At 53.5% G+C, this 12,210-nt stretch overlaps 1 protein-coding gene across 3 annotated transcripts in view; it reads right to left on the reverse strand.

Annotated features, from left to right (window-relative positions):
• Positions 1-335: 335 nt before the first annotated feature.
• The window catches only part of MLXIPL (MLX interacting protein like), a 60,594-nt gene continuing 48,719 nt past the window's right edge, over positions 336-12,210 (reverse strand). For all 3 annotated transcript variants that reach the window (XM_078154714.1, XM_021005670.2, XM_021005669.2), the window contains 10 exons: positions 9,127-9,287; positions 5,898-6,393; positions 5,426-5,493; positions 5,173-5,320; positions 4,606-4,721; positions 4,393-4,512; positions 3,351-3,478; positions 3,089-3,212; positions 2,157-2,286; positions 336-1,802 (listed from right to left, as the gene is read on the reverse strand). In XM_078154714.1, the coding sequence (XP_078010840.1) occupies positions 1,684-1,802; positions 2,157-2,286; positions 3,089-3,212; positions 3,351-3,478; positions 4,393-4,512; positions 4,606-4,721; positions 5,173-5,320; positions 5,426-5,493; positions 5,898-6,393; positions 9,127-9,287 (1,610 nt within the window). In that variant the 3' untranslated portion in view covers positions 336-1,683. The remainder of the gene's footprint in view (positions 1,803-2,156; positions 2,287-3,088; positions 3,213-3,350; positions 3,479-4,392; positions 4,513-4,605; positions 4,722-5,172; positions 5,321-5,425; positions 5,494-5,897; positions 6,394-9,126; positions 9,288-12,210) is intronic.

Genomic DNA, 12,210 nt, shown 5'->3' on the forward strand with positions numbered 1-12,210 from the left:
GTGCTTGCTTGATCTGCCTACTAGGTCATACCAACTTCCCTAAAAAGAAAAACCGGCAGCTGCTAGAGTATCCAGGCAGTCTTACAAGGCCAGACCTGACCCTGCTTTACTTCAGAGAGCAGACGAGGGTGGGGTTCAGTCTAGGGAAAAGGCTGAAATAACTAGGATGTAAAGACAAAAGGCACGCACCATGAGGGTGTATTTAAATTAAAATAAAAAAATAGATTTTGTGGGAAGACAAAAGGTTCCTGAAAGCTGGGGTGCAGCCAGCCTCAACCTTGGGGAATCAGAGCCTTCACTTGACCCACTATTGAACAGGAGGAGGCTGAGCGAGGTCTTGGCAGATTCTCTCTCTTTTTTTATTTGACAAGAATTCTCAGAAAATCCACACACACCAGAAAGATGCCTGCTGCTCTTCTGGTGACCAGCAGCCTCGTCTGGGCCACGCTATCCTGGTTTTGTCTCCCCAGCCCAATCCTCCTGGCATGACGCTCCTGGCCTTTGGCCGCAGGGAGCAGTGAGTCCATTGATGATGACTGCCTGGTAGGCAGCGGGGGAGGCCCCTGTGACCTTAGCTGGGGAGGTGTCTCTCCTGGACACGAAGAGATGGTCTCACTTTAGATTTAGAGAACCAGAGGGGAGGGCACAAGGAAAGAAGGAAGTCCTTGTCCATCCGGGGATTGGAGGCCTGACTGGAGTAGGAGGGGAGTGAAGGGAAGAGCGTGTGTGAGTTTTAGATGACCCTCTATACCTAGTCCTCACTCCTCCTTTTGGAGCCCTGGGGACCCTCCCCAAGTCCATGCCCTTCTTCCTGTTTTTTGCTTCTCCCAAACTCCCTCAGCTCCCAACTTAGATAACTGCACCTAGGATATCATCTAATCCAGCATCCTCATTTTACAGCAGAAGAAACTGAGGCCAGCGAATTCAGAGCAGAACTGTGATGGAACCCACGGTGTCTGACTTGAAGTCCTGTGTTTTTCCCCTGGCATAGGACTGTGCTTCAGAGGTAAAATGAGGGAGTAACCTTTGCCTTCCCATCATTCACCTTTCCATTGGCCCTACTTGGAGTAGAGATGGGGAGAGGGAGATGGTAGTTTGCGGTGGCCAGGGCTCCCTCCAGCTTTCTAGCCTGGGGAGGCAGGGACCATTCAGCTGCTTGGTGGCAACTAAAGGCTCGTGATGCCAGATTCCCCACCTCCCTACCCCCCAATACAAATAAATCTTCACCTCTCTTCCTGGGATGATTCCCATTTAGGGGCTGAAATGAGGTATGGGGGTGGTGAGGGGTGGGAAAAAGGGGGAGAGTGAGGGGAGAACAGTGAGACATACTAAAGACACCTTGGCGGGATGCCCACTTGTAATTTTTGCATGGCTGGTGGCCATTGTATCATGGATACAATACCTACCATAGTGGGATGGGGAACATGAGGCCAGACAAGGGGTCTGGTTATCTCGGTGCTTCCTGTCCCCCAAAACCCTCTTTCTCCCTGGGGTCTGCTTCCCCCTGTCAAGGCTGGAGCAGCTATTATGTTATGATCCTGGGTATACCTGCCCCACCCTCTGACAGAAGGATTCTGGATCCCACACCCAGATGAGAAGCACTGGGGTGGGGTGGGGGGAAATCCCAAGCTGTTGAGGGTGGAGGTGTACAGCGTAGGTCATGCCGGGCTAGTTGCTAGGCCCCTAGGAGGGGTTACTGAGGCTGCCCTCTGTGACAGCTCGAGCAGCCTGCTCAGGGACACTGGCGGGGTCGGTCAGGATGCAAGTAGAGGTGCTCAGCTGGCGGAGGGAGCTCAGGATCGCTGGTAAGAGAGGGAGACAGCCACCCATGAGATCATTTGTACCCATCCTGCCTGTGGGGGTGGGAGGAGGAGTAGGGCTGGGTGTGGGGAGTAGAAAGGGGGGGGGATTCTGGGCCATTGGTTTGTGTCAGAAATAGGTAGGCATTGGATTTCTTAAGACCAAGGGTCTTGAGTCCTGAAATCTTGCCCTCCACCGTGCCCCCTTTACCCCACTGATGGAGTAAAGAGCTATGACAAATGGAGGGTTGTGAGCTATGCAGGGGAGTGTGGTAGGTGGGATGAAGGGAGTGGAAGCAGGGAGGAGGGAAGCCTGGCTGGCTGTCTGGCTGGCAGTGGTAGAGGAGGATGACATACTAGGGCGCAGGGCAGGCAGAGAACAGTACTGGTCCAGCCAGGCCAGGGAAGTCTGGCGTAAGCTGTGTAGGCTTGCTGTGGACACCATCCCGTTGAAGGACTCAAATAAAGGCCGGATAAGGATGCTGAACTGGCAGCCCAGTGGGTCAAGGAAGATGCAGCCTGGACAGGATTCCCTCTCTGTCTGTTTTCCCTCTAGCCTACTGTAAGCTAACAGACCCGGAATCTTGGACCTTCCTGTTCCTAGGCCTCTTAACCAGCTCTCTCCCCCTTTTGCTGAGAGTTGACCTGTGATCCTTTCCCATTATTAGGACCCACAGTCAAGGGTCCCCCAAGGACTGTCCCTGAAGAGAAATAGACAGGAAAGGGGGCCTCCCTCCCGCTTCAATTTCCTCATCTGTAAAATGGGGATGATGGTAGCATCTACCTCCCAGGGTTTTGTGAGGGCTAAATAAGATAACATAGAGGGTGACCCAAAAGTCTTAGAATAGTTTCAGGCTAACCTGCATTAAGACTTTTGGCTCACCCTGAAGGTTAAATGCTTAAGAAACCTTAAGGCATTATATAAGTGCTAGCTATTTTTGTTAGTCCCAGTACCTGGTGCATAGTAATTATTTGAGTCAACAAGTCAACATACACCTAGTAAACACCTAATATGTGCCAGGTACCATCCTAAGCAATGGAATAATTAATAAATAACTTAATAGATTAGGGGCAGAGTTAGGCTTCAAGTGACGCTGAAGGGTCAACGCCACCAAGAATGCCTGAGCCCCATGCCCCTCCGCATGCTTCTCCATGGGCCTTTGGATGAAGTCATCAGTTTGGACCAGTAATGACCAAGCATTCCTCCCCTCCATGTCCTGGAGGCTGGCTCTGGGCCATTTCCCTAGAGCCCTCTGGACAATGTGTTCTTTCTGCTTGGAGAAGGATACAACCCAGAATTTCCAGTTGTGCAGGGTACGAGCCCGGACGTAGTCATCAAACATGTCCCTCATCTGGTCAAAGCGCTGGTGAGTGATGGGCACGCCTGTGGCGGGCAGCTGCTGTTGGCAGAGGCTGCGGACCCCAAGGGAAGAGACAGGGTTAGGTCAGCACCCCAGGGCATCTGGCTGGGCATGGGGGCATCTTCATGACCTACCCCACCCTTCCCAGCTTCCCTCTCCGTCCCTGCCAATGAGCTGCCAGTCTCCCTACTTGATGGCAGTATTGAGCTCTTCGATCTGGTCCCGTAGGTGCTGGGCCTCCTCCTGCATGGCCACCCGCTCCTGCTGCAGCATCACAATGTATTCTGCTGTCTTCTGCAGAGTTGTGGCCTTGCTCACCTGGGGGATGGGGCCGGAGGAAAAGGCAATTGGGGTAACTCCTAGGATCATGGGGAATCCCTGGGGAGGAGGTTCACCTCTCCTCGGTGCAATAAGATAAACATTTATTAAGCACATGTTGTGTGCAAGGTACTCTGCTGGCATTGGGCATACAAAAATTCAAGATGCCCATCTCTGCCTTCATGGAATTTTTCATTGGTTGGCATGGGGGAAGTGATATGTATACAACTATGATTCCAATTAGAAATTCAACAGGTGCACAGCAAAGATTAAAGATGCCTGTAGTTTGAAGGAAGGAAGGATGGATGGAAGAAAGGAAGGATGGAAGGAAGGAAGAATGGATGGATGGAAGGAAGGACAGATGGACGGATGGAAGGATGGATGGACAGATGGAAGGAAGGAAAGATGGATGGATGGATGGAAGGAAGGATGGATGGATGGAAGGATGGATAGAAGGAAGGATGGAAGGAAGGAAGGATGGATGGATGGAAGGAAGGGTGGATGGATGTATGGAAGGAAGGATGGATGGATGGAAGGAAGGAAGGATGGATGGATGGATGGATGGATGGGAGATGGGAGGCACAGAGGCAGGGACAACAGCTAGGAGGCTATTACAGTAGGCCAGCTTAGAGATAATAAAGATTTCCACTAGGATCACAGCAACACCAGTGCTAAGTGTGGGAGAGGTATGAGCAGCATTTGGGAAGGAGAAACAATCAGGCATGGCAGCAGATTAGAAGCAGAATGGTAAGATGGAAAGAAATCTGGTTCTGGCATTAGAGGATCTGGGTTCTAGTCTCACCACCTCTGACACTTACTCCCTGTGTGACCCTGAATAGATCATTTCCCTAGGCCACCATTTCCTCCTTGGGGTGTCCAGGTTGGGCACTACCCGCTGTGGGGGCCTCACTCACCTTAAGGCTGGGCTGGGCACTGAGTGTGCTCACCAGCCCATGCAGAGTGTCAAATCCCAGTTTGATGTTGAAACGTCGCTTCTGCTCCGCTGAGATATGAGTGATGCGCCGGTTCTCCATCTGTAGGAGATGAGCCAGGGCTGATGGGAGAGTGTCTGGAGGGAGGAGGCCTGGGGAGGGGAGGGGGCAGGCAGAAGAGGGAGGAAGGCCCACCTTGTTGTTGTCTGGGCGTCCTCTGACCAAAGTGGGCTGTGGGGGAGAGATCCGTGTCCCCAGCCCCGCTGGGCCAGGCATGGGGGGCAGCTCCCCAGACAGATGCCGCTCATTCCCTACCATGGAGACAGAAGACAGCCATGCTCAGAGTGTTCTTACAAGTCTCAGCATCTGGATGTAGACCCTTGTCTTGCCGCCCTTACAGCCCTCACTCTGTTGCTTCTTTCCATCCCCCTCTCCTTCATCCTTTCCTCACTACATCTGTGATTTCCCTGGCCCTCCCTGGCCACCACTTCCCTATATGCGCTGTTTCCCTCTTGTAATGTGAGCTCCTTGAGGGGAGGCCTGCCTTGCTTTTTCTATCTGGATCCCCAGCACTTAGTACACATAAATGCTTACTAAATGCTTTTTCTTTCATTCATTCATTCATTCATTCATTCATTCATTCATTCATTCATTCATTCATTCATTCATTCATTCATTCGTCCATTCAGTGATTCATTTATTCAGTAACCATACTTTTTCCTTCCCTTGGCACCAACCTCATCCCTTCCTACCCATCCTCACCAGATGCTGGAGGTGAAAGCCGCTCTGCTTTGGGTACCAGTAAGGGTCCGGGAGGAGCCAGTGTTACGGGGGTCAGGGTGGGCTGAGGCTGGGGCTGAGCCACAGTGGAGGAGTAGAAGGCACAGGGGAAGTCAGGAGGTCCTGGCTTCTGGAGGACAGATGAGGAGGAGGGAAGAGGCCCACTCCATGTGCTTGCATGGACTCTCCCCCTCTGTCTGGCTGGGCAGCCGGGCCCCCCAGTGGCCACTCTTACCGAGGATCCAGAAGGCCTGAGAGTGGTGCTCGAGGGGAGTGGTGCTTCCAGCATTTGTTCTGGTTTGGCTGAAGAGGAGGATGAGCAGCAAGGTGTGAGAGAGATCCAGGCCAGCCCCTGTCCAGGGCCTCCTCACTGCCCCCTGCCTCACCTGCCTTCACTCTCAGCAGGGTCCACTGGGCTTGACTCAGGGCAGCTTTCTCCACCCCAAGCAGCCAGAACTAACTCTTGGGGCCGCTCATCTCCCTCTTCCTTCTGCCCCTGATTGTCCCTCCCTCCCTGTAGCTCCTACTCCAGCTGAATCCTCCAGCCTCTTCCCTCTGCATCCCTTCAACAGCTCACTCAGGGCTCCCAAGTGGGGGTCCCTGCCCCTTCTAGCTCCTCCACTTTTCCAACTCCCTTTCCATCAACTTTACTTCTTACCCCCATCCCCTCCACTTCCTCCCTCTGATCTCTCCAGACCCCCCCTTACCAGCAGTAAGCAGCTGTGTGAGACAGGGGTTGGACCCCCCAGCTAAAGCTGGGGGGCTGGGCCTTCGAACCCGAGGGACTGGTGTTGGAGGCTTGCTTTTGAGCCGTGGGCGGGGCACGGCAAATTGGGGCCCACTGCAGGGCTCTGGGTATCCTGAAGGAAGGAGCTCCAGGGGGAAAGGGGAGGGGGAGGGGCCAGTGTTGGGGTGGGTGGGTGGGAAGTTTGTGGGGGTGGGGAGTGGGGAGACTGCTGAAGGGGGTGCTGTGTTAGGGAAAGGAAACCTGGGTGGGTATAGGGAATCCTCTTGCATCAGGAGAGGGGAAGGGGCCAGAGGGGAGAAGGGAGTAGAGGGACAGGGCTCCAGGCCCGGCACCTTGGTGGGAGTAGGGAAATGGAGTAGGGACTGGGGGGGTTTGGCCTTGGGGTCTTCTTGCAGGAGGAAGTCGGGGCTCAGGAAAGCAGGTGAGTCCAGGGGTCCAGAGCAGCTGCTCCGGGCCTGAAAGATGGACAGAAAGCTTAGTAGCTGACTGAGCCCTCTTCCACACAATCTCCTTCCACTCATGAGCAACTTTCCTGGAGAGCTCCATGCTGGGCACGATGAGGGGAAAGAAGAAGGAGGCACAATCCTGCCCTTTGGAAACCCCCAAGCTAATGACCTTCTGAGGGATGTCACTAATGGGGAGGACAACTGCAGTCTCTGGGAAGGGAAGGATGGATCCTATGGGACGAAGGAATGGTTAAAGTGCAAAGTGGGAAGGAGGTGGTGTCACTGGTCCTGAACACAGGCCAGAGAGGAAGGGATATGAAAGCACCAGGGTCAGGAGTGAACAAGAGCTCTACAGATGAGTAAACTGAGGCTAGAGTGAGCCAGGATCACAGGAGCACGGATGTAGAGATGGAATGGACCCCAGAGGCGGTCCTGTCCGACCCCTTCACACAGATGTGTAAACTGAGGCTAGAGTGACCCGGGATCACAGGAGCACAGATGTAGAGATGGAATGGACCCCAGAGGCCGTCCGGTCCGACCCCTTCACACAGATGTGTAAACTGAGGCTAGAGTGACCCGGGATCACAGGAGCACAGATGCAGGATGGAATGGACCCCAGAGGCCGTCTGGTCCGACCCCTTCACACAGATGGGTAAACTGAGGCTAGAGTGACCCGGGATCACAGGAGTATGGATGTAGAGATAGAATGGACCCCAGAGGCTGTCCGGTCCGACCCCTTCACACAGATGGGTAAACTGAGGCTAGAGTGACCCGGGATCACAGGAGTAGATGCAGATAGAATGGACCCCAGAGGCTGTCCGGTCCGACCCCTTCACACAGATGGGTAAACTGAGGCTAGAGTGACCCGGGATCACAGGAGCACAGATGCAGGATGGAATGGACCCCAGAGGCCGTCCGGTCTGACCCCTTCATTTTACAGAGGAGAAAAACAAGGCCCAGAGAGATGACATGATTTAGCCAGGATGGCCCAGTTAAGTGTCTGAGATGGGATTTGAACCTAGGCCTTGCTGACGGTAAGGCCAGCACCGTGTGACTCTCCAGTACACTTTGCTGCCCTGAGTTGACAGAATGTAGTTCTCTGAGAACGTTTCATTTTTGTCTTCATCCCCCCAGGACCTCACACCACGCCTGGCACATAGCAGGTGATTAATAAATGCTTGCTGACTGACTGACTGAGTCCCCTCCTTCGCATTACCACTGCCCTCACCCTTGCTGAGACCCTCATAACCCGCTGCCTGTCACGTAACCACTCCGAAACTTGTTTCTTATCCAGTCTCTTGTGTCCGAGGGAAGGGGCAAGAGGAACGTGCATTTATTAAGTGCTAAGTGTTAGACGTGAAAAAAAAAAGCACAAACAGTGGCTGCCCTCAAGAAGCTGACATTCCCAAGGGGGAGATGACATGTACACCTCTAAGTCTAGGGCAGATACGTACAGAGGAGCTGGAGGCAGAACCTTCAGTAGAAGGTGGGACTTGAGCCCAGTTTTTTTTTTTTGCCTAGGCAATGGGGTTAAGTGCTCAGGGTCAAGTGTCTGAGGCTGGATTTGAACTCAGGTCCTCCTGACTTGAGGGCCAATGCTCTATCCACTGTGCCATGTAGCTGCCCCTTGAGCTCAGTCTTGAAGGAAGCTGAGGATTCGGAGAGGGAGGGCGTTATAGGCGTAGGGGACAGCCACTGCAAAGCCATGGCGATGGGAGATAGAGCACGGTGTGTGAAGAACAGAGGGTCAGGTGGTGGCCCACATTCCTGCAGTGCTCCAAGCTTCAGTAGTCTGACATTCTAAGCCCTCTGCAGCCCACGTTTTCCTCCCTGTCAAGATTTGGCTCTGATTTCCTAGCTCTATGACCCTGGGCAAATCATTGATCCCCTCAGACCTCAGTATCCTCATCTGTAATATGGGAACAATGATCCCAGAACCACTGACCTAATAGGGTTGTGGTGAGAAAAGATGCTTTGTAAACAGCTGAGCACTCCACAATGGAGTGTGACTTCTGTTCCCCAGACATGCCTTGCTAATTCCAGCCTCCATAACCTTGCTCATACTTTCCCCACCTCCTGGAAGACCCTCCCTTCTTTAAATCTCTCCCTATCCATATCATGCCACCCTTTAAGGCTCAGTTCAAGTTCCACCACCACCAGGAAGCCTTCTGGGATTGCCCCAGCTTGCGAGGATGGTATTTGGCTTCCTCCAGCACTGTCTGGACCACACAGGTGACCTAGGGCCTGTCCTTGTAATACTGTATCTTATTTAATTGTTTCATATGATTGAGAATGTGGGGAAGTCTTTTCTTCTCAATCAGACTGTGAGCTCCTCAGGGCTGGAGCGTGTGTCTCCTCCTGGCTCCCCCATGGCCTAGCCAAGGATGGGGTTTGTAGGCTACATGAATAATAATCGATTAGAAGAGCAAACATTTCTATAGTGCTTCCTATGTGCCAGGCACTGTGCTAAGTGCTTTACAATTATGATCTCATCTGATCTTTACAACCACTCTGGGAGGGAGTCCTCACTTTACAGGTGGCTAAACTGAGGCAGACGGCAGTGAAGTGACTTGCCCAGGATCACATAGTTAGGAAGCGCCTGAGGCCAGATTTGAACTCAGATCTTACCTGACCCCACTGGGCCACTTAACTGAACGAACAAGTCTTGAGTAATAAGACATTAAAGACTGAGATGTTGTGGGGGGGGGCGTTGCTGGAGAGGAGGTGGGAACAAACACTCACCTGTAGGCGGCTACCCACGAGGAGGGGCACCCCTGGCAAGGTGGCTGGGGATTCTGGTGTCAGGAACCCGCCACTAAACAGAGGGTCAGCCATGGGGCTAAAGCTGGGGGGCTCTGGGAAGCTCACAGGTGTTGACGGGGGCCGGTGGTTGGTGAAGAAATCTGTAAATCAAAGGCAGGCCAGGCTGGTCAGTTCCCTCACAACTGAGGCCCGCTGTGGCCCTTCTCTTTCCCTGGCAACTTTCTCTGACACACTCCAAGCTAGCAGGCCTTAGAGAGGGAGAAGGGGTCTTGTTGCCCTCAATAAGCCAGTCAGGGTGAAGGTTTCTGGTGTGAGGGTGGGTGGCTGCATTTTTACAGTTGATTGTGAAACTGGGAGAGTTTCTGTCTCACTCATGGGGGAAGCAACCTTGGGGTGGGGTGGGCTGGGGTGGCCCAGGAGAAGGAGAGGGCTGAGATCCCAGGAAATGGCCCTCCCATGGGGTGCCCTGTTGCCCAGTCCATGACCCCCATTCCTGGGCAGGGTTCACCCATTCTGGTTAGGAGAGGGAAGGGAAGTGAGAGGTCGGAGAGAGGGGAGGCCATGAACTGGGCAGTGAGAATAAAGAAGAACAGGGAGGGGCAGGTCCTTGCTGGGTGGAGGGAGAGAAGGGGAGGAATGAGCCCAGGAAGGGGGCAGGGACAGCCCCAGCTTTAGATATGGGGGTTGTTTGTGTAAGCTGAAGGCTATTCTGGTTTTGGGAAGCAGCTGCCTGGGGCTTAACCACATCCCGAGGGCTTTCCGAAGCGCCTGCCGCCAACCGCCTGCCTGCCCTCTTCCCGGCACCTTTCTCCAGCCCTGACCCTGCTACTGGTACCCTGGCCCAATCCTGCAGTACTCTGTGGGTTGGGAGGCTGGGACCCTGGAGAAGGATCGAGGGAGAGAGAGAGAGGGAATGAGCCTCACGCTCCCTCTCCTCCCTGGAGGACAATGTGGGGGTGGGCTAGGCCCCTTCTCTTTGTATAAGGAGCCCCTCACCCCCAGGGAGGCACAGACAAGGAAGGAGTGACTGGGAATTTAGGGGTCATCAGGTCTACTGCTGTGTGTCTGAGCACATCTCCATAACTAGGGGTAGCCATATGTGTTTATGTCTATTGATTCCTTGTAGACAATGGGATGAAATTGGACCCCTGCCCTCCTCACCCAGAGCTGACTAAGCCCCCAAGGTGGGGAAGCAGAGACAAATGGCACCTGAATCCCACCCTTCCAAGCTTCCAGGAACCATGGTCCTAACTTTGCTCCTGAGGCTGTGACCTGAACTTCTGGTCAGCCTTGTTCTTTCTCTTCTATTCTCTCTTTTGACCCTGCCCCTCCTTAGAAGTGTTTGCCTCTGACTACCCCCTCCCCCAATCTGCCCTTCTCTCTATCATCTCCCTGCTCTCTTGTCCCCTTTCCTCCTATTTTCCTGTAGGGTAACATAGATTTCCCTACCCAATTGAGTGTGTATGTTATCCCCTCCTTAAGCCAAATCGGATGAGAATAAGATTCACTCATTCTCTTGTCCCTTCTCTTCTATACTCTTCTGCAAGGAGCTGTGGTATCCCAGGGTCAGACCAACCTCCACCTCTCATTCCAGGCCAGGATTAGGTAAAAGGATCTCAAAGCCTGAACAGGCCTGGATACATGAGCCTTCCAGGACTTTTCCCGGACACTCAGCAGTCCATCCTGCTCCAAGCCCCCATTTCTGCTGTTGAGGCTAAACTGAGAGAACTCCCATTCCCGACACTAAGCCCATCTCACTGCTGATCCCCAGCACCGAGTTGCCAATCCTTGGGCTGCACCTCTATCTCCATCCCAGTACAAAGCCCATCCCTAAAATGGAATCCTTACCCCTAACTTTGGAATGCCTCTTCCAAGCACTGATTCTCTTCTCCCTGACCCAATGAATCCCCAAGTCCCTGTCTCTGAGACCTCATCAGTGAGTGCCCTGATCGTAAGCCCCCATCTCTGTCCCCACCATAAGCCCCCATCCCTGACAGTCAAATCTCCATCTCCAGCAGCGGAGCATCATATATGACACTGAGCCCTCGTCCCAGGCAGTTTCTCCCCAGCACACACAGCACAGAGGCACCATCTAACTGTGCAGCATTAACTGCTGCAATCATTTCTCATCTGTCTCCCTGCCTCAAGCCTCTTCCCTCTAATCCAGCCTCCACACAACTGCCCAAGATGTTCCTAAAGCACAGATCAGACCACATGCCTTCCTCCTCAGGAAGCCCCCAGTAAAGGACGGATCCCCTCTGCCAGGCGTGCTGTCCCCAGCTTCAATTTCTGGCTTAGTTTCCCACATTCCTGATCCTCACCTCTAGGTTCTCGTCAAATCGGTGGACTTGCCGTCCCCGTGCGGAGGTCCTGGCCCTTTGCATTGGCTGGTCCCCCTTTCTTCCCTGCTGCCCCTTAGGACCCCTGGTTCCATTAGAGCCTCAGCTCAGAGCCTTCCCTCTCCCTGCATGAGGCTTGTTCTGATCTCCCCAGCTGTTAGTGCCTCCCCTGCCCTCCTTGACAAAATAACTTGGGGTTTACTTAGCTATCTACCCAGGAGAATAAAGCTCCTTGAGGGCAGGGAATCTTTCCTTTTTGTCTTGGCTCCCCAGTGCCTAGTATAGGGTTTGGTACACAGTAATAAATGCCTGTAGAATTTAATGAAATCCTTGACACCAGAGCCTCCTTTTCTGGCACTGAGCCCCCACCCTGACACTAAGCCTCAATCCTCAAGCCTGAGCTCCCTACTTCCAGCACTGAACCTCCAATATCCCCAGACACTGAACCATCCTCCCTGTCAGTGAGCCCTCATCTCCTCTGAGCCCCATCCCTGGACACTGAGCCCTTTTCCCCGTTAGTGAACACTCATCTCCTTCCCTGGATACCGAGCCTTCATCCCCTCCTCTGAGCCCCATCCCTGGACACTGAGCCCTTTTCCCCGTTAGTGAACACTCATCTCCTTCCCTGGATACCGAGCCCTCATCCCCTCCTCTGAGCCCCATCCCTGGACACTGAGCCCTTTTCCCCATTAGTGAACACTCATCTCCTTCCCTGGATACCGAG

This window comes from Phascolarctos cinereus, unplaced genomic scaffold (genome assembly GCF_003287225.1).
Source record: "Phascolarctos cinereus isolate Bilbo 61053 unplaced genomic scaffold, phaCin_HiC Scaffold_5;HRSCAF=322, whole genome shotgun sequence".
Lineage (NCBI taxonomy): Eukaryota > Metazoa > Chordata > Mammalia > Diprotodontia > Phascolarctidae > Phascolarctos > Phascolarctos cinereus.